Below are 26,480 nucleotides of genomic sequence, written 5' to 3'. Positions count from 1 at the left end.
CCCATTTCTTCATACCTCCAATGTTATATTCTTCAGAACAATATTCGCTTAAAATAGGATTCTGGAAGACCAAAGAACATTCGAGACCCAAAGGAATGGCTTTCTAATGAACGGCTTTCGTGCACTGAGAAACGTCATTTCATTAATACGAATAAATCTCTATGTGCCCCCATGATGAATATCATGCTGGCTTCCATTCTTCTCACAAAAGGAACATGCTTCCTGCTTGCCTGACTTGGGGCATCTGTGAAGGCAGAAACAGATGTACAGATGTACATACCTATGCGGGAACGAGTAGTGACAACCTATCTGAAGGGAAAAAAATATTCTGCAGTTATCACGTGGAGACTGAGCTTCTCATGTGGAGACCTCACTGCTCTTTTCAGAAGTGCCTAGATTTTAGGTAGTTTCCTTCATGATATGTGACTAAAATAAAGGTTGCAGTGTATGACAGATCACATCGTCACTTAAATGAGTATTTATTATATACTTAGGGTATACTCGGCACTTTGACAATGAGCACTAAGTTATCTCCTTCAGCTCTCACCTAGTTATTTTTGGATCTCTTATTAAACCTCTGTGGCCTCTTAACGAAATGATTTCCGAGAGAGAAAGCTCAGAAATGACCTCTCTCAATGCATGAAAGCCCTTCCAGTAATGAGAGCCACTTTTCATTCATTTCTTTCCTGAGTCTCTTCTCCCTTTGCTCGGCTCTCTCTTCTAGAGGCTCTGTGCAAAATTTTTAACCTCATGTACAAGAAGTCTGGAAGTAGGCGGTCTCATTCTTACCTCATTCTCATCATCTATGGTGTTGGCACGACGTCAGAACAATTCGTTGATAAACATCTGCCGAAATGAAGGGTTGGAGATGGGTCCTGAACCACAGAAGCCACTCCCGGGAGACTGACAGGTAAGGGGAAAGGGTCACAGACCTAAATCCCATGCCTGGCTAGGTGACCTAGTTAAACCAAATCATTCTGATTTTTTTAAAATTTATTTTTATTTATTTGTCAGAGAGAGAGAAAGAGAGCGAGCACAGGCAGACAGAGTCGCAGGCAGAGGCAGAGGGAAAAGCAGGCTCCCCGCTGAGCATGGAGCCGGATGTGAGATTCGATCCCGGGATACCGGTATCATGATCTGAGCCGAAGGCAGCCGCTTAACCAACTGAGCCACCCAGGCGTTCCCCATTCTGATTTTTTGAATACATGTTTACATTTCCGGCTTTTGTAATAAGGAAGGGTTTGCACTTGGCCATCATCTTCTCAAATCTTTCGCCGTTTGCAAATTGGGGATGATCATCTGTAATGTCCAGGAGTGAACTGAGATCTAGAGGAACGTTCATAAGGCGCCTGGTATAAGGCTGGGTGCCGTAGGGATTTGGGGCGGAGGTGGTGTCGGCTATTATTTTTATTATGGGCAAAACCAATTCCCTCCCGCGGAGAACACGCTTGCAGGCTGGCTGGGGCTCTGAAAAGCGCAGAGACCTCATCCTTCCAGCATCTCAATTTCCTTAGCCCTGAGCCTGCTTTTCCCTTTCTGCCCATCAGTTGGCGCCTCTTTTGCCATCCCTCTCTCTCTTTTTTTTTTCCCCTCAAGCTGGTTTTGGGGGCTGCGGTCGCTCCGCAGCTCGCAGGTCACATGGCCTGCTGGAGCGAGGGGACCCGGCGCGGGAGCTGCGCCGCGGGAGGAGGTGAGGCTCTGGCGCGCACCCGAACCGCGCTGCGCCCTCTCCGCCTGGGCCTTCGGGTTGGGCGATGGTTCCTCTGTGGCGATGAGCCCACCCGCCTAAGCGACACCAGAGGCGGCCCTCGGCGCACCAGCTGACCGCCCCCACCGGGTAGGTTTTCCCTGCGTGCAATCTGCCCAGCCCCTTGGGCGTCGCGGCCGGAGCTGCCGCTGGCGCGGGAAGAGCCGCGGCGGGTGCTGGCGCCGCTCCGGAGGGCCTGTGCCCCCGGCCGTGCGCTCCGGCCAGGCGAGCTTCGCTGAGGCCCGGCCCGGGGCGCCGGCCGCTTCCTGCCGGAGGACCGCGGGGACCCCTGAAAGGCATCCCCCGCGCAGCCAGGGCCGTGTCACGGCAGGGATGAATGAGTGTCGAGGCGAGGGCGTCTCTGCACCCTTCGCCCGCTTCGGCTGCGCCGCGAGGCCGACAGGAAGGCGCGAGCCGGGCGCGTGCGAGCCCAGGTAAGACCCTGCTCCCGGCCAGCCCCGCCGGGCTGCACAGCCAAAGGGCGCATCGCATCGCCTAATGGCCGCCGGCACGCTGCGAGGGCCCCTCGCGCGTTTTCCCCTCGGCCAGCGGGGCTCGCCAAAGCGCTGCTGCGGCGTGGGGTTTCTGCGGCGACCTCGCCGCCCGGGAACCGAGAAAGGGCGATCCGGCAGAGGAAGGCGTCCCTCCCAGCCCCCGGAAAGACCAGCCGAAGGGAACCAGCGCGGCGATCGAAACCCTTAGCACCGACCTACGGGCCGGGAAACTGAGGCCGGAGCGCGATGGCGACTGCCCAAGGTCAGCAGCAGACGCTAGATCCGGGACTGTGGTCTTCCGCTCTCGTTCTCTTTCCTGGAGGAGTGGAGAGGACCACCCCCGCTAGTCATATCCTCTTCCTGGCCTCTGGGCGCGGGCGTTGCCGGTGCCGCACTGCGCCCGAAGTGTCCAGGGGCGAGAGCTCCTGCAGGGCGGGTGTGACCCTGGCATCCCCTGCTGGTCCCGTGCTGCCCCCGGGAGAAGCGCAGGGCCGCTCCAATGATGATCTCACTGAGCGGCCCATTAGCAGAACCTGAAGGTGTGTGTGCCTGTGCGCACGTGTATTTCCCCCGGAGAACAGAACCTGGTAAGGGGGATAGATTTTTTAGGGAGTGCATTTCTATCAGGTACATTGGGAGGTGACAAGAGAAAACTATGGGTGTCTAACACCTAGCATTATTAAAATTACTGGAATTTTTTGAAGGATTAGTGTATTACAGAGCATTTAGGAAACAGAAAAATGTAAAGGAGAAAATAAAGATAACTTAAAACTTCATCTAGTTTGTTGAGATTTTCTGGATATCGTCTTGAAGCTTTCTCTGCATACAAACATCTAAATCAATAAGGTGGACAAAAATAGTATCTTGTTTTAATTTGCACGTCTGATTGCACAGGGCCCACCGATACCTTTTCCTCTGTGTACTGGCTTTTTGCATTTGCAGGGGTGAGCTGTCTTATTTCTTTGGCCCCACCACCCCTTTAAAAAGAATTTCTGTGCCCAACGTGGGGCTCTCGCAACCCTAAGATCACCCGTTGCACACTCCACCGTCTGAGCCAGCCAGGCGCCCCTCTTTTGCCCCCTTTTCAATCGGAGTGTCTTTCTGTTTCTCATTTTTTAAGCACTCCTTATATATTATGCATTAAAGAAATAATTCTGTCATTTATGTTGCATAGTCTTTCCCACTCTGCTTGATGGTTTTATCAGTTTTTCATCTTTGACCAGATAAAATTTAACTTTTTCATTTAGTCATTTTTTAAAAAAGATTTTATTTATTTATTTGACAGAGATCACAGGTAGGCAGAGAGAGAGGGGGAAGCAGGCTCCCTGCTGAGCAGAGAGCCAGATGTGGGACTCCATCCCAGGATTCTAGAATCATGACCCGAGCCTAAGACAGAGGCTTTAACCCACTGAGCCACCCAGGCGCCCCATTTAGTCATTTTTTGAATTAACATATAATGTATTATTTGTTTCAGGGGTACAGGTCTGTGATTCATCAGTCTTACACAGTTTACAGCGCTCACTATAGCACTTTTTTTTTCTTTTAATGGTTTCTGCTTGCAGACCTTGTTGAGAAGGGGCTTTCCTAAACCTATGGGCCTTTCCTAAAATATATAAATAATCTTCTGTATTTTCTTCAGGTACCTTTAAGCTTTTGTTTGAAAGTTTTAATGTGAAATTTATTCTAAAGTTATAAAGTGGAGAGCTAATTTACTTTTCCTGAAGAGTTAACCAGTTGCCACAAAACTATTAAGTCTGTTTTTCACCCCGGATTTAAATTGCTTCATTACGGTAGATTGAGTTATTACATGTTTGATATCTATGTGGATTTTCGCTTCTATTTATCAGCATATTTTGGTGCTGGTGCCATGTTATTTTAATTACTGAAGTTTTATGGAAGATTTAAAATCTGGTTAGGCAGATTCTCTCTTACTACTCTGTATTATCATTTTCCCAGCTCTTAGAAAAATCAGTTTTATTGAAGTATAGTTTGCATTTAGTAAAACACATTTCAATGTATATTTTCATGAATTTTATCAAATGTAACCACCATCACAATAAAAAATTATGAAGTACTACATAAAATTGATGTCATCATTGCCCAGGAGCCATGCTAATTTTTGATACATCCTCCCAATTTTAGTGTATATGCCAGCAAAGCGAGCATTTCCTAGCAGTTTTTATTAGTATTAATCCCAGAAAATCTTTAGAATACTTTGGTCAATTTAACTAACCTCTCCCTCCCTGTGCCACCAAAAGAAACAGACAAAATCTTGTTCGGATTTCTGTCGGATTTTGATAACAAGGGTTCCTCAGAGTATAGGGGCCCTGAATGTCATGTCACTAACCCAGTGCCCGGCACAAGACTCAGTATTTGTTGAATGAACAGTTAATAATTATCATAAAAGTAATACATAACTCTTTACAAAAGTGTGAAAGGGGAGCCTGGGTGGCTCAGTCAGTCTGTCAATTAAGCATCTGCCTTGGTCAGGTCATGATCTCAAGGTCCTGGGATAGAGCCCTGTTGGGCTCCTTACTGAGCAGGAAGTCTGCTTCTCCCTCTGCCCTTCCCCCTCCCCCTCCTCATGCTTGTGCGCATGCTCTCTCTCTGAAATAAATAAAATCTTAAAAAAAAAAAAAAGAAGTGTTGAGGGGTGTCTGGGTGGCTCAGTGGGTTAAGCCTCCACCTTCAGCTCAGGTCATGATCTAAGGGGCCTGGGATCGAGCCCTACATCGGACTCTCTGTTCAGTGGGGAGCCTGCTTCCCACCCCCCTCTCTCTCTGCCTGCCTCTCTGCCAACTTGTGATCTCTATCTGTCAAATAATAAATAAAAATCTTTTAAAACGGGGGGGGGGGGGGCCATGTTGAAAGCAAAACAGGAAGCTTCCATTCCTCCACACCTTCATCTCTCTTTCACTGAATTATGCTCCATATTAAAAATAGAATGACCATACCCTATACATTTTTTTTGCAATTGCATTGACATGTTTGCCTTATTTTTCCTTTAGACACTCAAAATCTGCTCAAATTGTAACAAGTTACCATAGATAGGGTGGTGGAAACAGCAAAACATTTCTTTCTGGAGGCTGAAAGTCTGAGATCAGGGTGCCCTGCTGAGGGCCCTCTTCCCGGTGTAGGGATGCTACCTTCTCACTGTATTCTCACTGGCAGAGAGCAGAGAGAGCAAGCCAGTGCTCTCCCACCTCTTCTTATAAGGGCACTAATCCCAACATGAGAGTTCCACCACCAAGACCTAATTACTTCCCAGAGACCCCATATCCACATATCATCACATTGAGGATTAGCATTTTCTTTTTAAATTTATTTATTTATTTATTTGACAGAGAGAGAGAGCACAAGCAGGCAGAGAGGCAGGCAGAGAGAGAGGGGGAAACAGGCTCCCTGCTGAGCAGAGAGCCCGATGCGGGGCTCCATCCCAGGACCCTGAGATCATGACCTGAGCCGAAGGCAGAGGCTTAACCCACTGAGCCACCCAGGTGCCCCGAGGATTAGCGTTTTAATACATGAATTTGGGGGGAATGCATTCAGTCCCTAGCAGAGACCTAGCTAAGACTTTTTAAATGTTAGTATATTTAAAGCTTTCACTTCCTTTTTAATGGCTCCTATGGTCCCTTTGTATAATTATGTAAAAATGTTTCCTGTTGCTGGGCATTTTCTTTCCCTGCAGTTCCTCCTTCCTTCCTCTCCTTTTCTCCTCCCCCCTCCCCTGTCCCTCCTCCCTTTCCCCTCTTTATCTTTTTCTTACTATTGCAAATAAAACGGCCATGAACATTCTTTGTCCATCTTTGGTAGCAAGTGTTGGTATTTCTGTGGGATAGATTCCTAGAACGAATTTCTATGTCAAGGGGAATGCACATATAAAATTTTTATAGCTACTGGTTCAACTTTCCTTCCAAAGGTTGCACCAATTTTTATCAAGTGCCCGTTTGTTGAACTGGGCCACTCCCTCTTAAAGTAAATTGAACTGACTTTATGTTAAATGTACAGATTAATTCTGGAGAAAGAGATCTCTATCCTCTTTCATTACTGAGGCTTTTCAGCTGGGAAAGTGTTATGTTTCTCTACGTACCAAAGACTTTTTAAATATCTTTCAGTAGAATTTTATGTGTGTATATTCTGCCTATTTAAAAAATTTATTGCCAGGTCTTTTACCCCATTTTCATGGGGCTCTTTTACCCCATTAATTAATTTGGTCATTGTCTGATAAGGTGAAGCAAAGTGTGTGTGTGTGTGTGTGTGTGTGTGTGTGTGTGTAATACTGTATATTATTTTTAAATATTTTTACATTATTATTTTTATATATTAATATTTACATTTGCATCCTGAAATGCTGTTACCATTTCTAATGATTTTTCAGCTGATTTTCTTGGGTTTCCAATCTCTGCAGAGATAGTATTGCATATTGGTTGAGAACATGGGTTCTGGAGTCTGTCTGCCTAGGTTTAAGTGTTCCCACCCGCTTAAAAGCTTTGTTAACCTTCGGTACAATTTAATTCTGTCTTCAGTTTTTGCAGGTATAAAATGAGCTGAATAATAGTATTTCTCATAGGCTTCTTATGAGGATCGATGAAATGCTTAGAACATTGCCTAGCACACAATACGTGCTCAGTAGACATGTACAAATAAGTTGATCTCTGCACATTGTAAGGCCACACTCTTCAATACTCCCAATTTTATCGCTGAAGAATTGAGACCCACAGAGGTCAAATGACTTAATTATGGGCATTTATTTGCTTGACAAACATTGAGCCTCTCCTATGCATAGAGTACTATGATGAGCCCGCAAGGGATACCGAAGATAAATCAGACTGAATCCACTAACAAAGGATTTTATCAGTCTAACTGGGGCGTAAGTCAGGGGTCAGGAATAAAGCCATGGAGGGCAGCAGGCATTGTGGACAAAATACGGGCTTTGGAATTTCGCCCCTGTTTTAATTTCCTGCTTTCGACTTGCTAGCCTTTATTTTAATTCCATTGCTATTCAAGAGTTGCTATTCTGGTTAAATCAAATAGATGTAAGAGTCTGTTACAGAACTTGGATATGTAGTAGGAGCTTAATAAGTGGTAGCTATACGTAGATACAGTCTAAAGTAGCAAGTGATAAATGAATGTTCTGGGGGAAAATTTATGTAAAGGGGCCAAGCACTTGAGAAACAAGAGTTTATTTCTGGTTGGGGCAGATGAAGGTTGGTTTTTAAGAGGTCCCTTCTAAGCTCATTCTTGGTCGTTAAGTAGCCTGTGCGAGGAGAAGAAATGACTGGAGAGACAGTTGAAGCTGGGTCGTGAAGAATCTTGGCAAAGAGTTGGACTTCATTCTGTAGTCATTGGGGAATCCTGAACGGCTCCACAGAAAAGAACATCAGATGAATATAATGTGAAACATTACCATCATTTGCAGTGTCTTCTGTCTGACAAAGGGCTTTCATAGCCATTGTCTCATTTCATCCCCACAATGCCTCCATAAATGAGGTATTTTTTCACTTTCCTGTTTGACAGAGGCAGAATAGTCTCAGATAAATGATTTCTTTACAAATGGACCTAATGAATGAGTGTTGGGAGCAGACCTGGACCGAGATCCATGCACCTCCTTCTGGAAGCTGGAGGCCTAGTTAGGAGCCTCTTGCCATCAGTTGGCTGGGGGTGATTAGGAGTAACTAGGGTGAGGCAGTGAAGAAGGGCATGGCTGTGGGAGGACAGGAGAGAAGAGAGGCATCAAAGAGGCCATACAGTGGCATTGCTAGGGGGTGGAAAGTGACTGGATAGGAGTGAGAGAGAAGTCAATGCGTACTGATCTTTTGGACTCAAGGTTCCTGGGAAGTGGTGTTGCCATTCATGTAGGAGGGAAGACTTGGGAAACAGTGTTCTTGACAGCTTCTCTCCTGACACTCAGCCTAGTGTACCTCATATACCTCTGCAACTCCTTCAGCTTAATTTTTATTTTATTTTATTTTTCAAAGATTTATTTATTTGAGAGAGAGAGAGAGAGTGCAGCGGGAGAGGGGGAGAGAGAGACTCTCTAGCAGATTCCCTGCTGAGCGCAGAGCCCCATGTGGGGCTGGATCCCATGACCCTGAGATCATGACCTGAGCCTAAATGAAGAGTTGGCTGCTTAACCAACTGAGCCCCCCAAGTGTCCCCAGCTTAATTTTTAAAAGCTGCAGTAAAATGCCACTGTCATTGTCCCTCCATTTATTCATTCTAGCCCTATTTCATGTTCATTTCTTGGTCTTTGTCTTTTATTGTCTTTTCTGAGCCCTCCATCTGAGACACAGTAACAGACATAATCCAATTTAGAAAATGATTGTGTTTCCAAAGTGCACCAGTACGGTATAGATAAGAACTCAGTAATCATTACATAGCAGAATCAGGACTGTAATGGTGTCTTGTTTCCGGGCCACCTGACAGATCCCAGTCAGTCTCCAGCATTCCTGGATGTGGTCCTGAGCTGGTGATGCCATGGGTAACTATGGAATTCTGGAAACAGACAGAGTGATAATGCATGCATGGTCCTACTTCTGTCCCACCCCCATATTGGGCTGGGAGTAGAGACTTTCAAACTACCAATGCAAAATCCTGTTTTCAGGTAAATTATCCTAAAACCGAATCAGTAAACTGAAATAAATTATAGGAGGTCCTGAATACCACACCCCATAGTGCAGCAATTGGTTAAATCCTTTAAGAAGATGTTTTAAAAAGCAAACAAGGGGTGCCTGGGTGGCTCAGGGGGTTAAAGCCTCTGCCTTCGGCTCAGGTCATGATCTCAGGGTCCTGGGATCAAGCCCCGCATTGGGGGGGGGGTCTCTGCTCAGCAGGGAGCCTGCTTCACCCTCTCTCTCTGCCTACTTGTGTTCTCTGTCAAATAAATAAATAAAATCTTAAAAGCAAACAAGAACATGGTCTTGAAGGCCTACCTGACTCCACGTGGCTGGATTTTAGGCATACTAATCATCTGATCACTGAAGGATCCGATCCCACCTCCCAGAGCCCACAATGGGTGTGCTAGATTGCATCATTGTCCCGGATACTTTCTGCCACTCCCTAGAGAGACGTGTATTTCTCTAATCATTAGCTTCAGGCTTGGCTATATGTCTTTTGGTACCCCTTCTTGCAGAAAAATTACATAACTCTGTTATCTTGAACTCAAGAGTTGTTGTGTAACTTGCGCTGGTCAATGAAAGGTAAGTGGACGTGATGTGTGTCATTTTTGAGCTGTGACTTTAAGAGCCAGCTGTGGTCCAATATCCGTCTCTTTCTCCTCTGCCACAAACCCAGCAGTGTCTGAAAAAGAGGCAGTGCCATCTACGTGGGTCCCGGAGTGCGAATGACAGGGAGCAGAGTCTTCAGTGATCCATAACAGACAAGTAACATGAGCAAGAATTAAACCTCTTTTCTTATGAACTCCTGAGATTTAGGGGTCATTGCTCTCATCTGTCCTGACTCATACTGTGTATAGTGATATGGGGCCAGATGCCTTGTGAGTGTTTCAGAAATGTCCCAGACTGAGCAGATTGCTAGAGCCTTTCTCTTTTTTGCTGCGGGCTTAGAAATTGGCCTGCTGCTTTTGCCTCCCATTGAACCTTCATTTTCCCCCTTCCTGTGCTCTGCCGGAGGAGTAAATTTCCCTGCCACGTTGCTTTGGCTGGTGCATGGTGAGTGGACTTAATCTATGGGGTGGTTAAGTGAGGTTGTGAATGTAGCTTCTTGTTTTGACTCTTGTGTCCACCAAAAGAGCGTGCTCAGATGGCTGTTCCTTCTGCAACGTGACCTGGAACAAGAGGTACATGGAACAGCCTGATTCTGACCCACAGTCCAGAGCTGAACCCACCTGAAGCACAGCAATCCACAGACCCGGGAGCAAGAAATGCATGTCATTATCATAAGCTCTGAAGGTCTGGGCTGCTGGTCACCCCAGCAAAAACTTATCAGTGTAGGCAGAGACCACGTGCCCTCTGAACTGAATCCCATTCCTTCCCTGATGGTCAGGAGAACAGCTCTCTCACACTATATATTTAAAGTAAGCTATTTCTGAGATGTTAATGATTTTATTGCCCCCAGTGGGGAAACCGCCTGGGATTAAAGGTCCCCTTGATGTCAACACCAGGTGCTGCAGTTCCTGACCCACCTGCCAGAGAGGAACATCAGGAGCCTGGGGTGTCAAGGGGCAGGAGAGGGCCTGAGAACAGCAGCACAGTGGGGCCTTGGAGGGGACTGACATCTCCTGTCCTAATTTCTCCTGCCCCACACAAATAACAAAATCGAAGGAAGATCATCATGCTTGCTTGAAAAACAGCTTCAAGAACATTTTCTCCTCTTGTATCCACCTGGAACATACATGCCTCTTTTATGCAGCAAATTTGAAGCCAGCCCTGCATGCACACCAGGTCCCTTAGCAAGATCCTAGAAAATAAAACAGGAAGCCAAGGACCTGAGAAGACTGGGTGCTTTTAGGTCCCCTCCAGTCATACCTGGATTTAAAAGTGTGCCCTTTGAGCATATTTTCCTCCTTTTGCTGCACAAATGGTCCACTACACAAATGGTAGCGCATATATATATATATATATATATATATATATACACACACACACACATATAAAATACACATATATATACATTTATATATATATGTATATATGTATATATATACTTTTCTAGGTCTTTTTTTTTAAAGGTTTTATTTATTTATTTGACAGAGTAAGACACAGGGAGAAAAGAAACACGAGCAGGGGGAGTGGGAAAGAGAGAGGCAGGCTTCCCGCAGAGCAGGGAGCCGATGTGGACTCAATCCCAGGACCCTCGGATCATGACCCGAGTCAAAGGCAGACGCTTAATGACTGAGCCACCCAGGAGCCCCAGTCTTTGTTTTTGTTTTGTTGTTTTTTTTTTTCAAATCTAGCTCTCCTTTCACTGAAAATATATCTTAAAATTTTTCCATATCTGTATATGAAGAGTTTGCTTTTTTGAACTTTTTCTTTCTTTGGTTTTTTGTGTGTGTGTGAGGACACTTAAGTTCTTCTCTCTTAGCTAATGTCAGTATTGTGTCTTAGCCAGCACAGTATCGGCAGCTGTAGTCGCCGAGTTATGCATTAGATCCTCAGACCTTATTCATCTTTAACGAAACGTTTATACTCTTTGCCCAGCCTCTCCCGACTCCCACAGCCCTCCTCTTAGTACCCGGTAACCAACTGTCTATTCTGCTTTGACTTTTTTTTTTAGATTCCACATACAGATGATACCGTGCAGTATCTGTGTTTCTCTGTTTTATTTCACTTAACGTAATGCCCTCTGTATTCATCCCTGCTGTCCCAAATGGCAGCATGTCCTTCCCTTTTTTTTCAAGGCTGAATACTATTCCATTGCATAGATACACCACATAGTCTTCATCCATTCATCCTTCCATCAGTGGACAAGTGGTTTGTTTCCGTAGAGCTTCTGTGAAAGCTGTATGGATTGTGAATAAGGCTGCAGTCCCAGATCCCTCTTCAAGGGAGTGATTTTTATTTCCTTTGGATAAATACCCAGATGGGGCATTGCTGGATCATTTGATAGTTGTGTTTCTAATTTCTTGAGGAACCTCCATACTGTCTTCCCTCCATATCTCCGTAGTGGCTCTACCAGTTTATGTTTCAGCCAACAGTATACAGCGTTTCCTTTTTCCACATCTGTGCTAGCATTTGTTATCTCGTGCCTTGTTGATAATAGACATCTTAAGGTCTATTAAGATGTCTGTTAAGGTTCTGAGAGAAATCCAGAACCTAGCTAGCTGAGGAACCCCTACTCACAGGGAAAATGAGATAATACCCACGTTGAAACATGTAGGAAAGAAAGGCTGAGACACAATCCAGCCATAAACCCCCCCCCCCAATACAGTGCCCTACAACCGGGAGGGAACACCCCATTTCTGGCTTCTTCCTGAGGAATATAGGGTTTGGGCCACAAATCTAGCACCCTGAACTTTAAGACTCCCACCTGAAGGGTGGGATAGAGGGGTGATATTTTATTGTAGTTTCGATGTGTGTTTCCATGATGATTAGTGATGTTGAGCGCCTTTTCAAGTAGATTTGTTGGCTGTTTATGTCTTTGGAAAAATGTCTATGCAGATCCTCCTTTGCCTGCTGAAATAAGTTGGTTATTATTATTAAATTGGGGATGATCATTTTTGCCTGCTCCCTGCATGCTGGGCCCGGGGGGGATAGAGTTGGCAAGTGCTTGTACAACCACAAAGAACACCTTCTTTGTTTGCTGTGGTCCTGTTGGTCTCATGGATGCAATCCCCATTGGCATTCACAGCTAGATCTTTGGGAGCACTGCTTCTAATAAGTTGCTTCTTCTAACAAGTTGGTTATTATTATTGCTGTTGAGTTGTGTGAATTCTTTGTATATTTTGGATATGAACTCCTTGTCTAATATGTGGTTTGCAAATATTTTCTTCCATTTTGTAGGTTACCTTTTCATTTTATTGATGGTTTCCATTGTTGTGTGAAACCCTTTAGCTTGATATAGTCCCATTGGTTATTTCTGCTTTTGCTGCCTGTGCTTTTGGTGTAAAAAAAAAAAAAAAAAAAAAAAAAATCATTGCCAAAACCAATGTCAAGAAGCTTACCTCCTATGTTTTTCTAAATTGCCTTGGCTATCTGAGGTCTTTTGCAGTTACATACTAATTTTAAGATTGTTTTTTCTATTTCTGTGGAAAATGCCATTGGAATTTTAATAGAGATTGCATTGAATCTGTAGATCATTTTGGGTAATATGGACATTTTAATATGAATTCTTCTAATCCACGACCACAGAATATCTTTCCATTTATTTGTGTCATTTTTAGTTCTTTCAACAATGTCTTATAGTTTTGAGCATACAGATTGTTCACCTCCTTGGTTAAATTTATTCCTAAGTGGTTTGTTCTTTTTGATGGTGTTATAAATGGGATTGTTTTCTTAATTTCTCTTTGTTAGTATATAGATATGCAACTGATTTTTATATGTTGATCTCATATCCTGCAACTTTACTGAATTCATCTACTGGTTCTCAGTGTTTTGAGTCATATACCATTGGTGACTTGGGGCCAGGGGACCCAGCGGCCCATCATTTAGGTGTTGCTGCAAAAGCTGGGGCATGAGGCCTGTGTAAAGCTCCTTCCAGAGAGATGCTGGCGATCTGGTTTTATCATTGGAGTGAGCCCAAGGGAGAAGATGGGAGAAGTGCCTATCACTTCCCCTGGGTTCTGGGGAGAATCTCAGCCAGCTCCTAGGTACGGGCTAAGTGTGAAGCTCTACCCGCTGGCGGGAACTTGTAAAGTATGCAATCTAAACCCTTCCAGGGAAAAACTGGGGATGGTCATTTTTGCCTGCTCCCAGCATGCTGGGCCCGGAGGGGATAGAGTTGGGAAGTGTTCATGTACCCACAAAGAACACCTTCTTTGTTTGCTGTGGTCCTATTGGTCTCATGGATGCAAGCCCCAGTGGCATTCACAGCTAGATCTTTTGGGAACCCACCCCGGTTGTAGGACACTGTATTGGGGTGGGGTTTATGGCTGGAGTATGTCTCAGCCTTTCTTTCCTACGTGTTTCAACGTGGGTATTATCTCATTCCCTTATGTGTAGAGGTTCCTCAGCTAGGTTCTGGATTTCTCTCAGGCAACTTCTCATGGTGTAGCTGTACATTTGATGCATCCCTGGGAGAAGAGAAGTTCAGGAGCCTTCTATGTTGCCATCTTGGTCTCTTCCAAGTTTGCTTGCTTTTAATGGGTACTTTGTATTCCTGTCTTTGGATGGATCGTAATTTATTCGACTCACTCTCAATTGATGAGCACTTGGCAGTATTTTGCTCTTACAAATGATGCTGCAAGTCATTTCTCACACGTGAGAATACATATCTAAGAAGGCATGTTAGAAATGGAATTGCTGAGTCATTAGTGGTTTTCTTAGGTATTCCCAAATTAATTCTACAGAGCAAAATATGTGATTGCCAGTTTCGTAGGTCCTACTTTGCATGGACCGGAGAGAGTGTATTAAAGGATGAGAAAAAGCTCTCAATGTGAAGAAGCAGGGAAGGTGGGGGAATGAACTGTTGCAGGGTGTGGGAGTTGTGAGAGCAAAGGCCAGGAGTTGGATAGGAGTGTAGCATAGTCAGTGTTCAGAAAGATCAGTGTGTCTAGAGCTACCCTGCTAGTTGGTGTCATGTAGCTATTGGTTACTTGAAATGCGACCAGTCTGAATTGAGATATGCCGTAAATGTAAAACATACACTGGATTTTAGAGACTTAGTGTTAAAAAAAGGACATACAATTCCTCATTAATAATTTTTCATATTGTTTCATGTTGAAATAATAGTTCTGATGTATTGTACTTAAAATATATTATTAAAATTAATTTCATCTGTTTCTTTTTACTTTTTACCTTTTTTACTTTTTTACTGTGGCTGCTAGAAAATTTTAACTACTTCTGTGGCTCTTGCATCGTATTTCTATTGGAGAGTGCTGGTCTAGAACAGGGATTGGTGAGCTATGGGCTGCTGGCCAGATTTGGCTTCCAGCTTGTTTTTATGTGGCTGGAGCATTAAAAATAGCTTTTATATTTTTAAAGAGTTTTACAGAAGAAAAAGTCTAGGAAGAATATGCAACAGAGACAGTATGTGGCCCATGAAATCTAAAATATTTTTTAATTAAATTAAAATTAAAATTAAATTTTTAAAAAATATTTTCTAAAATATTTCTAGCCCTTTACAGAAAAATATTGCCAACCTCTGATTTTGAGTAACTTGAGAAAGGGCCAGTCGAACAAGATGACAGGGAAGGGCACAGGTCTAGATCATAAAGGGTCTCGTGGAAGATGATAGGAAATGAAGATTTTGTTACCAGAGCAGTGGGAAGCTAAAGAAGGGCTTTATTTATTTATTTATTTATTTTTTAAGATTTTATTTCTTTATTTGACAGAGAGATCACAAGCAGGCAGAGAGGCAGGAAGAGAGAGAGGAGGAAGCAGGCTCCCTGCTGAGCAGAGAGCCCGATGCGGGGCTCGATCCCAGGACTCTGAGATCATGACCTGAGCTGAAGGCAGCGGCTTAACCCACTGAGCCACCCAGGCGCCCCAAAGAAGGGCTTTAAACAGGAGAGCGATAGCATCACATTTATGTTTTTATTTTTTTTATTTTTTTTTAAAGATTTTATTCATTTATTTGACAGAGAGAGATCACAAGCAGGCAGAGAGGCAGGCAGAGAGAGAGGAGGAAGCAGGCTCCCCGCTGAGCAGAGAGCCCGATGCGGGGCTCGATCCCAGGACCCTGAGATCATGACCTGAGCCGAAGGCAGCAGCTTAACCCACTGAGCCACCCAGGCGCCCCACATTTATGTTTTTAAATGGTAACTGAGCACACACACACACACACACACACGCAGTTCTTAAACATCCCACCCCTGGGACTGATCAGGGCTAAAGAGCGTCACATTCTTGCCTTACCAGAAACTGTCACTAGAAGATCGTGTCGAAGGAGTGGGGATTTTGCACCAAACACAGAGCTCTGCACTCTCATCGTCATCACGTTGTCATGTTTGCATTCACCGTGTGCCTGGCATTCTCCAAGCTGCATGCCTTATCTTGCTGACTGTATTTCATTCCTTCTTCCAAGTGGGCGCAGCTCTCTTGGGTGACAGCAGGCGCAGGGAGAACAAGGTGAGAGGAAGCCACCTGAAAGACTCCATTCCTTACCAGGAATATAACCTCAATCCAGTTTCAGTCCTTGGCTTCCGCTAGGAGTGATGTGCGTCCACGTGGTTTATTCACTCCGTTGGCCTGAGCTAACAGGGAGAAGCATCCCATCTACCGTACTCTGAACGACCTCAGACCCGCGGGCCTGGGGTTGCATGCTCTTCAAACCTCTCCCTGCTATTTCCCCCGTCCGGTACCAGCCAGGTCTCTTACTAGTATTGGGGTAGTCCGTCTCACCTCTGGGTCCCACAGTATAATGGGCCGCTGATGCTGAAATGAGACCTTTGATGAATTATTATGTCATCATCCTATAGAGAGAAGTGTGGTATTGTACATGGTTCTACTGGGCTGGACAGATTATTGGGGCAGTAAAAAGTCCAGTCCAGACTAGACACAGTGGATTACACATTACTCCCCACTAGCCCACTCTAGATTGGGAAGCTCCTGGGAGGTGAGCAGCGGGAAGCACCACTCTTCTATGCAGTCATTCAGGACCTCAGCCTCCTACCATCTGGTGGCTCCACACTCCTCCAGACCCGCCCCACCAAAGTTGGCAAATGGAGAATGAGCAAGGCGGGAAGGCACATCTGCTCTCAACCGCTTTGGCCCCGGAGTCACACCTGCCACTTTGCTCATATTTTCCTGGCAAGTCCTAGTCACCAGACCCCACCTGGAAGAAGATGGGCTAGGGAATATGGTCTTTCTGTGTGCCCAAGAAGGGGAGGACATGGAGGAAATGACAGCCTGGAACGCTGCACCACAACCTCATATCGTCCCTGGGCGGCCCTTCCTTTAAGATAACTCACAAGCTAGGTAGTTTCTTCCAAATGTCTACACACTTTCTTATGCTTCTGACATAAGAGGTTTGGGTTTACCTTCTGTTCTTTAGACACCGCTTAGTTTTGCATTCACATTACCGCTGTTATACTGGCTTTGTCCTTTGAATTCTGTTTCTCGGTCTGAGTCTGTTTTCCCTCAGATCATTAGGTCTGCTTACTCCCAAGGAGGTATTACTTGAGTTTGTATGGATACTTTTTTATTTCTTTATTTTTAAAGATTTTATTTATTTATTTGAGAGAGAGGGAGAAGCAGACTCCCCGCTGAGCAGGGAGCCTGATGTAGGACTTGATCCCAGGATCATGACCTGAGCCGAAGGAGATGCTTAACTAACTGAGCCTCCCAGGCACCCCTGTATAGATACATTTTTTTAAAAGATATTATTTGTTTATTTTTTTAGAGAGGGTGAGAGAGAGCATGTTCGTGAGTTGGGGGGAGGGGCAGAGTGAGAGAGAATTTCAGGCAGACCCGTAGTATGGAGCCCGATGCTGGGTTCGATCCCACAACCCTGAGACCATGTCCTGAGCTGCAACCAAGAGTCAGATGCTAAACCATCTGAGCCAATCAGGTGCCCCTATATGGATACATTTTTTTAAATTTTATTTGGAGGCACCCAAGTGGCTCAGTCGGTTAAGTGTCTGCCTTCAGCTCAGGTCGTGCAGGATCAAGTCCCACGTCAGTCTCCTTGCTCAGCAGGGGAGCCTGCTTCTCCCTTTACCTCTGCCTGCTGCTCCCCTGCTTGTGCTCTCTCTTTCTCTCTCTGGCAAATAAATAAATAAAATCTTTTGAAAAAAAGTTTTATTTAAGTAATCTCTATGCCCAACACGGGGCTCCAAGTTAGGACCCTGAGATCAAGAGTCACCGGCTCTTCTGACTGACCCAGCCAGGTGCCCCACAGCTGTGGAGAGGCGATGTCACTTTTCACCCGCTGAGTTGGGAGTCACATGTGCCTGACCTCCAGCCTGCACTCTGAGCCACCATCGCCTACAACATCCTTTCTGGACCAGGCTGGGCACAGCTGTCTCTTCCATCTTCATTTCTTTCTATCCCTCCCTCCCTCATTGCAGAGCTGGTCATGGACCTTTCTTCAGGTATTTCCTCCCCTCCCAAGTCTGGGGTTCTGGAGTTCATGTGCATATGGGAGATATTGGTTCCTGGGGTAGTGCTATAAAAAATAAAATGGAAGAACAATCAGTATTAAACTAAGATGCAGGGTTTTTTAAAAGATTTTATTTATTTGAGAGAGAGAGAGAGAGAGAGCACGCAGGAGCAGGGGGAGGAGGGAGGAGCTGGTTCCCCGCTGAGTAGAGAACCCGTCAAGGGACTTGATCCCAGGATCCCAGGATCCCAGGATCATGACCCGAGCTGAAGGGAGACACTTAACTGTCTTAACTGACTAAACCACCCGGGTGCCCCAAGGTGCAGTTTTTAGTTGTATGAGATTAGGAAATTAGAATGGAAGATCTTGACAAAGACATCTCAGAGAATCTTAAAGAGTCCTTTTCTTGTTTTCAAGTCCTTTCTCTTGTGCAGAAGAGACAGTTTTCGTAGTCCGTCAATACACATTTAACTTTGGAATTTACTTTAAAAGTGTATTTGCTTTGTGTCAAGTCTTCCTTTTTCATCCGTTTTAAGAAGGCAGGTGTCTGTAGCTGCTTCATTGAAATAAGGATCATACTAGCCTACCCTGTGACTTCCTGGCACATTGTAAACCCAACCTACCATCTGCGGGTGTGGCAACTTGCTTGGATACACCAGGATTTCCTCACTCGCAGAGATAATGAAAGAATCTTGGGGATCACTAACCGACACAACCACAGGAGAGCGTTCTAGAGAAAATACTTGGAAGTCTCTAGTAGCTACAGCCTAGAGGTAGAATTTCTGGGTTGATGTGTGCTGCGTTCTGTCCCTGGGTTTTGTTCTGTTTTGTTTAAGGTCTCTCACCATCCTCTACTTGTCTCTCTCTAGGTTTGACTTGCGCTGATTTGGGCCTGCATTCCAGGATGGTTTGTTCTTGGGACCAGACCTGACCAGAAGTTGACCTCATGAGTGCATCAGCCCCTCCCGCTGCCATGCTCCTCCGGAGGCTGAGACGGCTCTCCTGGGGCAGCACCGCTGTCCAGCTCTTGATCTTAACGGTGGTGACATTCGGCTTGCTGGCCCCCCTAGCCTGTCACCGCCTTTTGCACTCTTACTTCTATCTACGCCACTGGCACCTAAACCAAATGAGTCAGGAGTTCCTGCAGCAAAGTTTGAAAGAAGGCGAAGCTGCCCTCCACTACTTTGAGGAGCTGCCGTCTGCCAATGGCTCGGTGCCCATCGTCTGGCAGGCCACCCCCCGCCCCTGGCTGGTCATCACCATCATCACTGTCGACAGGCAGCCTGGCTTCCACTATGTCTTGCAGGTGGTGTCCCAGTTTCACCGGCTTCTGCAGCAATGCGGCCCCCAGTGCGAGGGGCACCAGCTCTTCCTGTGCAACGTGGAACGTAGCGTGAGCCATTTCGATGCCAAGCTGCTGTCTAAGTATGTCCCCGTGGCCAACCGCTATGAGGGCACTGAGGATGATTATGGTGATGACCCTTCGACCAACTCGTTTGAGAAGGAGAAGCAGGACTATGTCTATTGCCTGGAGTCCTCCCTGCAGACCTATAACCCAGATTACGTCCTGATGGTGGAAGACGACGCCGTTCCGGAAGAGCAGATCTTCCCGGTCTTGGAGCACCTTCTGCGGGCTCGCTTCTCGGAGCCGCACCTCCGAGATGCCCTTTATCTGAAGCTCTACCATCCCGAGAGGCTGCAGCACTACGTCAACCCGGAGCCCATGCGGATCCTGGAGTGGGTCGGCGTGGGCATGTTGCTGGGGCCCTTGCTAACCTGGATATACATGCGGTTTGCCAGCCGCCCTGGGTTCAGCTGGCCCGTCATGCTCTTCTTCTCCCTGTATAGCATGGGTTTGGTGGAACTGGTGGGCCGGCACTATTTCCTGGAACTGCGGCGGCTGAGTCCTTCCCTGTACAGCGTGGTCCCTGCCTCCCAGTGTTGCACCCCAGCCATGCTCTTCCCGGCCCCTGCAGCCCGCCGGACCCTCACCTACCTGTCCCAGGTGTATTGCCACAAGGGCTTCGGCAAGGACATGGCGCTCTACTCCCTATTGAGGGCCAAGGGGGAGCGGGCCTACGTGGTGGAGCCCAACCTCGTGAAGCATATTGGGCTCTTCTCCAGCCTTCGGTACAACTTTCATCCCAGTCTGCTCTAGCGTGCCAGGAAATGCCTTTCTGAACGTGGCCGCTTCTCGATGATTCCAATATCGAGTTCTTTATTTGGACGTGGTTGCTTGCAATTATTATGTTGTTTCATGTTGTTAGGGATCTAGTCACTGAGACGGCCGAGAACACACCTGTCAAGAAACTTGGCTTTGGTAGCTCTGGCTGGAGCGGTTGTTCGCCCCCGGCGGGAGCCCTCTCCCTCCACAGAGCCACGCTGCCTCCCCCAGGGGGCACTTCAGTACCAGATGTATTCTGCAGTCGTCCTCAGCTCTGCTTTGTGAAAGAGCTCGTAACTGCCAAAAATATTGTGCACAAAGATATGACCGTTTTAGGATTTTAAGGGTAGAATTTTGTGAAAGGCAAGATACTTTCGAATTGGTTTCTCTCTCACTGGGTATGAGAACGGATTTATGTCTAGAATATAAGTCTGAAGAGGCAGGACCATATTGACAGGTTCCGTTTGTTTCTTTGACCTGGTGTAGTAAAGCCGGTCAGCAAAGGCTGTCACGGTGCCTGGCGACTTGGAGACAGGCGATCTCACTTCCCTTACGTGGTGTTTCTTTTCCTTTCATCTGTATGTAGTGTGCTGATGGTCGGTATTGTTAGTGAGAACTTTGAGACACAGCAAGGTCTGCAAGCACCTTCTGGGTCATCAAGGTCAGATTGCTTATGTTCAGTAGTGATTTCATATTGAATATTTCCATCATATTCTGATTCTTTGAAAATTGGACGTTGCAGAATGATGTAAAATGGGTGAGCTCTTTACTAACAGCATAGCCTTTTTCTGAATTTTGCTGGCTGACTGTTCACCCTCATTTGTTTCCCTTCCTTCTGGGTATCATGATGTTAGAGAAGCAAACGCATAGACTGTGAAGTCGGAAGGGCCTGAATTCTTATTTCAGATCTCTGCCATGTCCCAGTGATGTGCCCTTGGGCAAGTCATGACCACTCTGAGTCTCAGTTTCTTCACCTATAAAACAGGGATGGTGATACCTACCTTTGAAGGTTGCCTTGAAGATTAAGAGACAGAATGTTTGTAAAACACCCAGCAAGTGCTTAGCCCATGGAAGGCACTTGCCAAATACTAGTTCTTTTTCTTTTCTGTGATAAGCTTATAACACTCAAGTGTATTTTCGATGGAGATATTAGTGATGTAGTTTCAAGTGTGCTGCAGGGTGTAGGGCTCCCACCCGGGGAGCAGCCATTCTGGGCCAAAATTGCTAGAATGAAGGCTGACTTGTCATTGTAATTCGTGAAGGAGATGTAGGCTGTCACGTGATGCCATCCCCAACCAAGCTAAAAATAATGGTTTGTTCCAACTGGAAATGATCTGAGACTCCTCTTGAACTTATTCCAAGACGAGCGTCTGAAAACTACTCTCCTCCAAAGTGACACTTCAATGTCCTTTGCCGATAGTGATCAAACCAGAGGCCAACAAGTTCCTTCGTGAAGCTGGATGTCTACATGGGAGTTGAAGCATTGACGGGTCGTTTCAGCGCCATGTTCGTTGGCTTTTTAAATTTCCAGTGAGCTTCCATCCGGAGATCCCCTTGAGAGCACTGAGACAGTAGCTCACGGCGCCTGGAATTCCACACCATGCTTTGCAGGTGGACAAACTGAGGCCAAGGGAGGTAAAACAGCCTTCCCAGGTTTGCCCGGCTGGATAGCGGCAGAGCTAGGGTGGGAACCTACTTCCCTTGACTTCCAGCTCCTGCCCTTTTCCCTTAACCACATTCACTTTCTAAGTATCTGTGTAGTCAATGTCTCTTTTGTAGAATCTGATTGTCGCCTGGACGGAACAATGTCTCTGTAAGCTGCCATGGTAGAAACTCTTTGTCCTGTTGATCTTGGGGAACAAACAGGTCCATGTGTGTGTTGTTACCGTGCGATGTCATGTGTCGCTCAGGAATGTCCAAAGTGAACGGAGCTGCTGGCTGACGTGGCAGGATGTTCAGATGCCGCTGCTCCACTCAACCTCTCCCGGTCACTGGCTCATCCCGTGTTCGGGAACAGAACCACCCCTGGCCTACACCTCATTAGAGCCTGTTGCAGTAACATTCGGATCTCCTTGGGAATGTTTTTTGCCCAGCAGCAGGAGAGTCACATCCAAGCTAGCCAGGCAGAAGATGGGGAATCATTGCTGGTTATATCTGTGCTCTTTCAGATTCAGTGGTCTACTGCATGCATATCTCTTCCTTGACTTTTCACCCAGGATGGCAAAAGCTATCCCGGTCTTGTCTAATTTCTCCCCGTTTCCATGAAGACGCCTTCCCCCATAGATCTTAACTAGAGCCTGCTGTCTTTGGACGTTTGCGGGAGATGCAGGCTCAGTTCTGCTATTTCATTCCTATCCTCTTCCAGATCTCCCTCCCTCTTGTCCCTCGTTCCTAGAGTCCAATTTGTATGCTGTCTTTGATCAGGACAGCTGACAGCTTTACACCAAAGCTGAAGTCTCATTTAATCCTAAGCGAGGGGGCTGGAGGAGAACTAAAGTCCCCTTTTCATTACAAAGGACACTGGTCACCAGGAAGGTGAAGGTCTCTAACAGACCCTGCTCGCCCTTCAGGGTTTAAATAATTATCAGGACTAAGAAGTTCCCTATTGTGACTGGGTATATTTGCAGAGACATATCAGTTCAAATAAAAGCACCTGTTCCACTGAGGCATCCTGAGAAGACTTTTGTCATTCTCACTCATTTCAATGGATGGATTTTTCTTTTTTTTTTTTTAATTTTTTTTTTTAAGATTTTATTTATTTATTTGACAAAGAGAGAGATCCCAAGCAGGCAGAGGCAGGCAGAGAGACAGAGAGGGGGGGAAGCAGGCTCCCTGCTGAGCAGAGAGCCCGATGCAGGGCTCGATCCCAGAACCCTGGGATCATGACCTGAGCCCAAGGCAGAGGCTTTATCCCACTGAGCCACCCAGGCGCCCCTGGATGGGTTTTTCTAATGTGAATGGTATCAAAACTACAAACACACACACACCCCATTTTGGAGTCCCAAGGTAGCCATTCACAATTATGGGCTGTTTGCTTAAAAATTCGTAATTGATTTTATTGTATTTTTAAAAATATTTTATTTATTTATTTGACAGTGAGACAGAGAGCAAGAGCACAACAAGGGGATGGGCAGAGGGACAGGCAGGCTCCCTGTCAAGAAGGGAACCCAATGTGGGGCACAGTCCCAGGACCCTGGGATCATGACCTGAGCTGAAAGCAGATGCTTAACCAACTGAGCCGCCCAGATGCCCCATGATTTTGTTGTATTAAGTAGAAACATTTGAATTGTACATTCTTTTTTATTGTTGTTTAAAGAAAAAAGGGAGAGAATACAACTGTGTAGCTGGAGAATATAAATCAGATTAATATGATGAGAGGCTTAATCTAATTTATCTTGGATACACTCCTTATTTGGAAGGACTTATTTAATTGGTAACTTAATTTGGGTAGAGAGTCATTCTAATTGGAATTACTATGGGATTTTTATATGCACTATGTTACATTGTGAGTTACAGTAATACATGATATGAAGTTGGCTAATTTTAAGTCACATGAACCACTGGAATATTTTTAACTCAACTATAATGAATTTGCTGAGAAATGTTCATTAACTGGCACTGGTTTTTGGTTTTGTTTTTAGGTTGGATTTTATTTAGAAAACCTTTGGGGGCTATGTCAAAGATGATTGAAAATGTAATTAAAAAGTACTTAATATATTAGAACTGCAGTGGAAATGTGCTAGTGGCTTCCAGCTCACTCCAGGACTTGGGTTTCATGAGTCATCACTCTTAAGAGTGGGGATTTTGGGCTTAGATCTTGACAGATTTTCTTGATCTTTTCCCTAACATCCACACACAAATGTGGATGAATGAACTGATTCAAAAGAGGCATCTCTATTAATAATTTGGTGTAAAAACAGATGGAAATCCAAAGCCAAATGATGACTTTATCCAAAAGAAACAAGGAACAGATGGCCTAAGTATGTAGGAATGGGGTGGCTTTAGGATGTCCGAGAGATGGGAGAGGAAGACAAAGATGTAGAGTGAAGCAGAGGATCTCTCATTTGTCCCCTGTTCTGTGTGTCCCAGACTCCATATGTAATAAATTCTTTTTTTTTTTTAAGATTTTATTTTTAAGTACTCTCTACACCCAACATGGGGCTCAAACTCACAACCCCGAGATCAAGAGTCACATGCTCCACTGACGGAGCCAGCCAGCAGCTCCTGTAATAAATTCTTCCTGTGTGTCCCACTGTCACGGAATCTTTATAGGACCAGCCTATGGAGAATGCATAGGAACTAAATAATGAATAGTCACTGTTCTAGAGAATTCATTACTTTGCTAGGACCTGCCTTCCTACTGCATTTAGAATAAATTTCAGCGCCCCTACATTACCTCCCAGGCCGGATGGAATCTTGCCCCTGCAGACTGACTTCATGTCTTCTTACCACTCTGTGTGTCCTCCAGGCTCTAACCATGCCAGCTTGCACTCACTTGCTTAGACTTGCTGCACTCACTCTTACTGCAAGGCCCTTGCATGGCCATCCTCTCTATATGGAACACTTTTCCTTTGGCAGAATCTTTCCTATAATTCAGGCCTCAATTTTAATCCTTTCCAATAGACTTTCCATCCTCTCTCAAGCAGTCTTCCCCCTTCCCGACCCCCAGGCCCATCTATCACTTACCCAGTTTGATTCTCTTCAAAGCTCTTGTCGTGACCTGAAATTCCCTTATTATTTTGGGATATTTCTCCCTCCTTCCCCTTCCCACAGGATACAAACTTCCCAATATCTGGAATCTTCTTTTTCATTTATTGCTGTACACCCAGATCCTGGAACAATACCTGACACATAGTAGGAAATGAATGAATGAAGAAGGAAGGAAGGAAGGAAAAGAAGGGGAAAAAAGGCGAGCAGGAAGGAAGGGAAGAAAAGAAAAAGACAGAAGGGTCGAAAGGGTAGAGGCGTCCACAGTGGAACTGCCTGTGGAAAAGAGGAATACTAGTAGAAGAGGAAAGGGGCTAGGGAAGAAAATTTAGGGGAGAGAGAGTACGGTCCAGATAGTGAGGGTTGGTTATGATGTACAATTCTGAACCCAGTGAAAAGAAGCTTTTTACATGCATTCCAGGCAGAGGGAATGACAAGCACAAAAAGGAACTTTTTTACATCACTGCACGGTTGCTTTTTGGGGTTGTTATGGTTTTATTTCTAGTGTGTGCATTGGGGGTTCTGTGTGGGGAGGTCCTGTGTGTTACCGTCAGGTGAAGGCTGGGATTTTCCTTTCAGGCCGCAACTGCCGCATCTTTGGGAATCATCGAGACATGAACACCACATGTGGTGGGTCCACGGCCTCTTCTAGGACATTTAGGCCAAGAGGCTGGAAAGAGAGTGACAGAACAATCCCCACACTGTACGGGTGAACTCAGGTTAGAGGGGTCAGTGGCTCTGGGTGGTAGGAGTGGCCCTTGGCAAAATGTTATATGATTTAACACAAACCAAGAACAGAGAAGTAAACCTTCCCAGAGATGAGATGTAAGGAACAGGCCACTCCTAGAGGATCATTTTTTTGGTACGTGACTTTTGGGTTATTTTATGTTGTGTTAGCATGGCTTTGTTTAAATGGGAATTCTCCACAAAAAACCGAGTCCTCTGCAAAATTAATATGCTGGCAACATTTTAGACAAAGAACGTATGACCCCAGTTTGGTTTTATTCAGAAAAAGATATAAGTTCTGGCATTGCTGTGACCCCAAGAACTAGTTGCTTATACAGTTATCAGCCCATACTTTATTTTTTTTTTAAGATTTTATTTATTTACTTCACAGAGAGCGAGAGCACAAGCAGAGCAAACAGCAGAGGGAGAAGCAGACTCCCTGCTGAGCAGAGAGCCCAACATGGGGCTTGATCCCAGCCTGAGCCAAAGGGAGACCCTTAACCAACTGAGCCACCCAGGTCCCCCTAGAGGCCCATAGTTTAGAAATCCAAGTCAACTAGTCTGTGTGAATTTCTTTCTGGCACCATGTTTGGGCAATTCCTCTTATCCTTCTCAACCATATTTTGCTAGCCCTAATACCTCCACAATCCATAGCCAGCTAGGGTTTACCAGACAAAGGTTGGCTTCCATCTAGCTCCTCCTGCAATGGAGTTTATGATAAAGGAGGCAGGGTTCCAGGAATTTACCTGTGGAGTGCTCTCCTTTTGAAAAAGAGGGAAAAAACATCTAAATTTTGAAAGCTATTAAAAATAAAAAAAGAATGGTGTGTGTCTATCACATTCAAAATCATAGTTCATGTATTATTCAGCAAGGAATTACGTCAAGCAAAGTAATCATGTAAATCTAAATAAAGCGTTTTATTTCATCTTAATAAATGCCTAAATCACATAAGCAATATTCATTCAGATGACTCAAGTTGTTTTCT

General features: G+C 45.4%; 1 protein-coding gene and 1 non-coding gene across 7 annotated transcripts; one reads left to right on the top strand and one right to left on the bottom strand.

Moving 5' to 3' along the window:
* The first annotated feature begins 891 nt into the window (after positions 1-891).
* On the top strand, positions 892-26,452 carry PGAP4 (post-GPI attachment to proteins GalNAc transferase 4). Of its 6 annotated transcripts, none has more exons than XM_047699638.1 (2): positions 892-910; positions 18,768-26,452. In XM_047699638.1, the coding sequence occupies exon 2, from the start codon at positions 18,845-18,847 to the stop codon at positions 20,054-20,056; it is 1,212 nt and encodes a 403-aa protein (XP_047555594.1). In that variant the 5' UTR covers positions 892-910; positions 18,768-18,844; the 3' UTR covers positions 20,057-26,452. The 6 variants fall into 6 exon arrangements, with proteins under 6 accessions (XP_047555594.1, XP_047555589.1, XP_047555590.1 ...); XM_047699633.1 differs by lacking the exon at positions 892-910 and adding an exon at positions 1,701-1,837; XM_047699634.1 differs by lacking the exon at positions 892-910 and adding an exon at positions 2,052-2,181.
* Positions 4,301-4,407, bottom strand: LOC125084168 (U6 spliceosomal RNA). The gene has a single exon (XR_007122520.1). It is a non-coding gene; the product is annotated as a U6 spliceosomal RNA (small nuclear RNA).
* Positions 26,453-26,480: the final 28 nt, after the last annotated feature.

This window comes from Lutra lutra, chromosome 13, assembly GCF_902655055.1.
Source record: "Lutra lutra chromosome 13, mLutLut1.2, whole genome shotgun sequence".
Taxonomy (NCBI): domain Eukaryota; kingdom Metazoa; phylum Chordata; class Mammalia; order Carnivora; family Mustelidae; genus Lutra; species Lutra lutra.
Note: the sequence above shows the minus strand (reverse complement) of the source record. Positions and strands in the feature narration are given on the sequence as shown.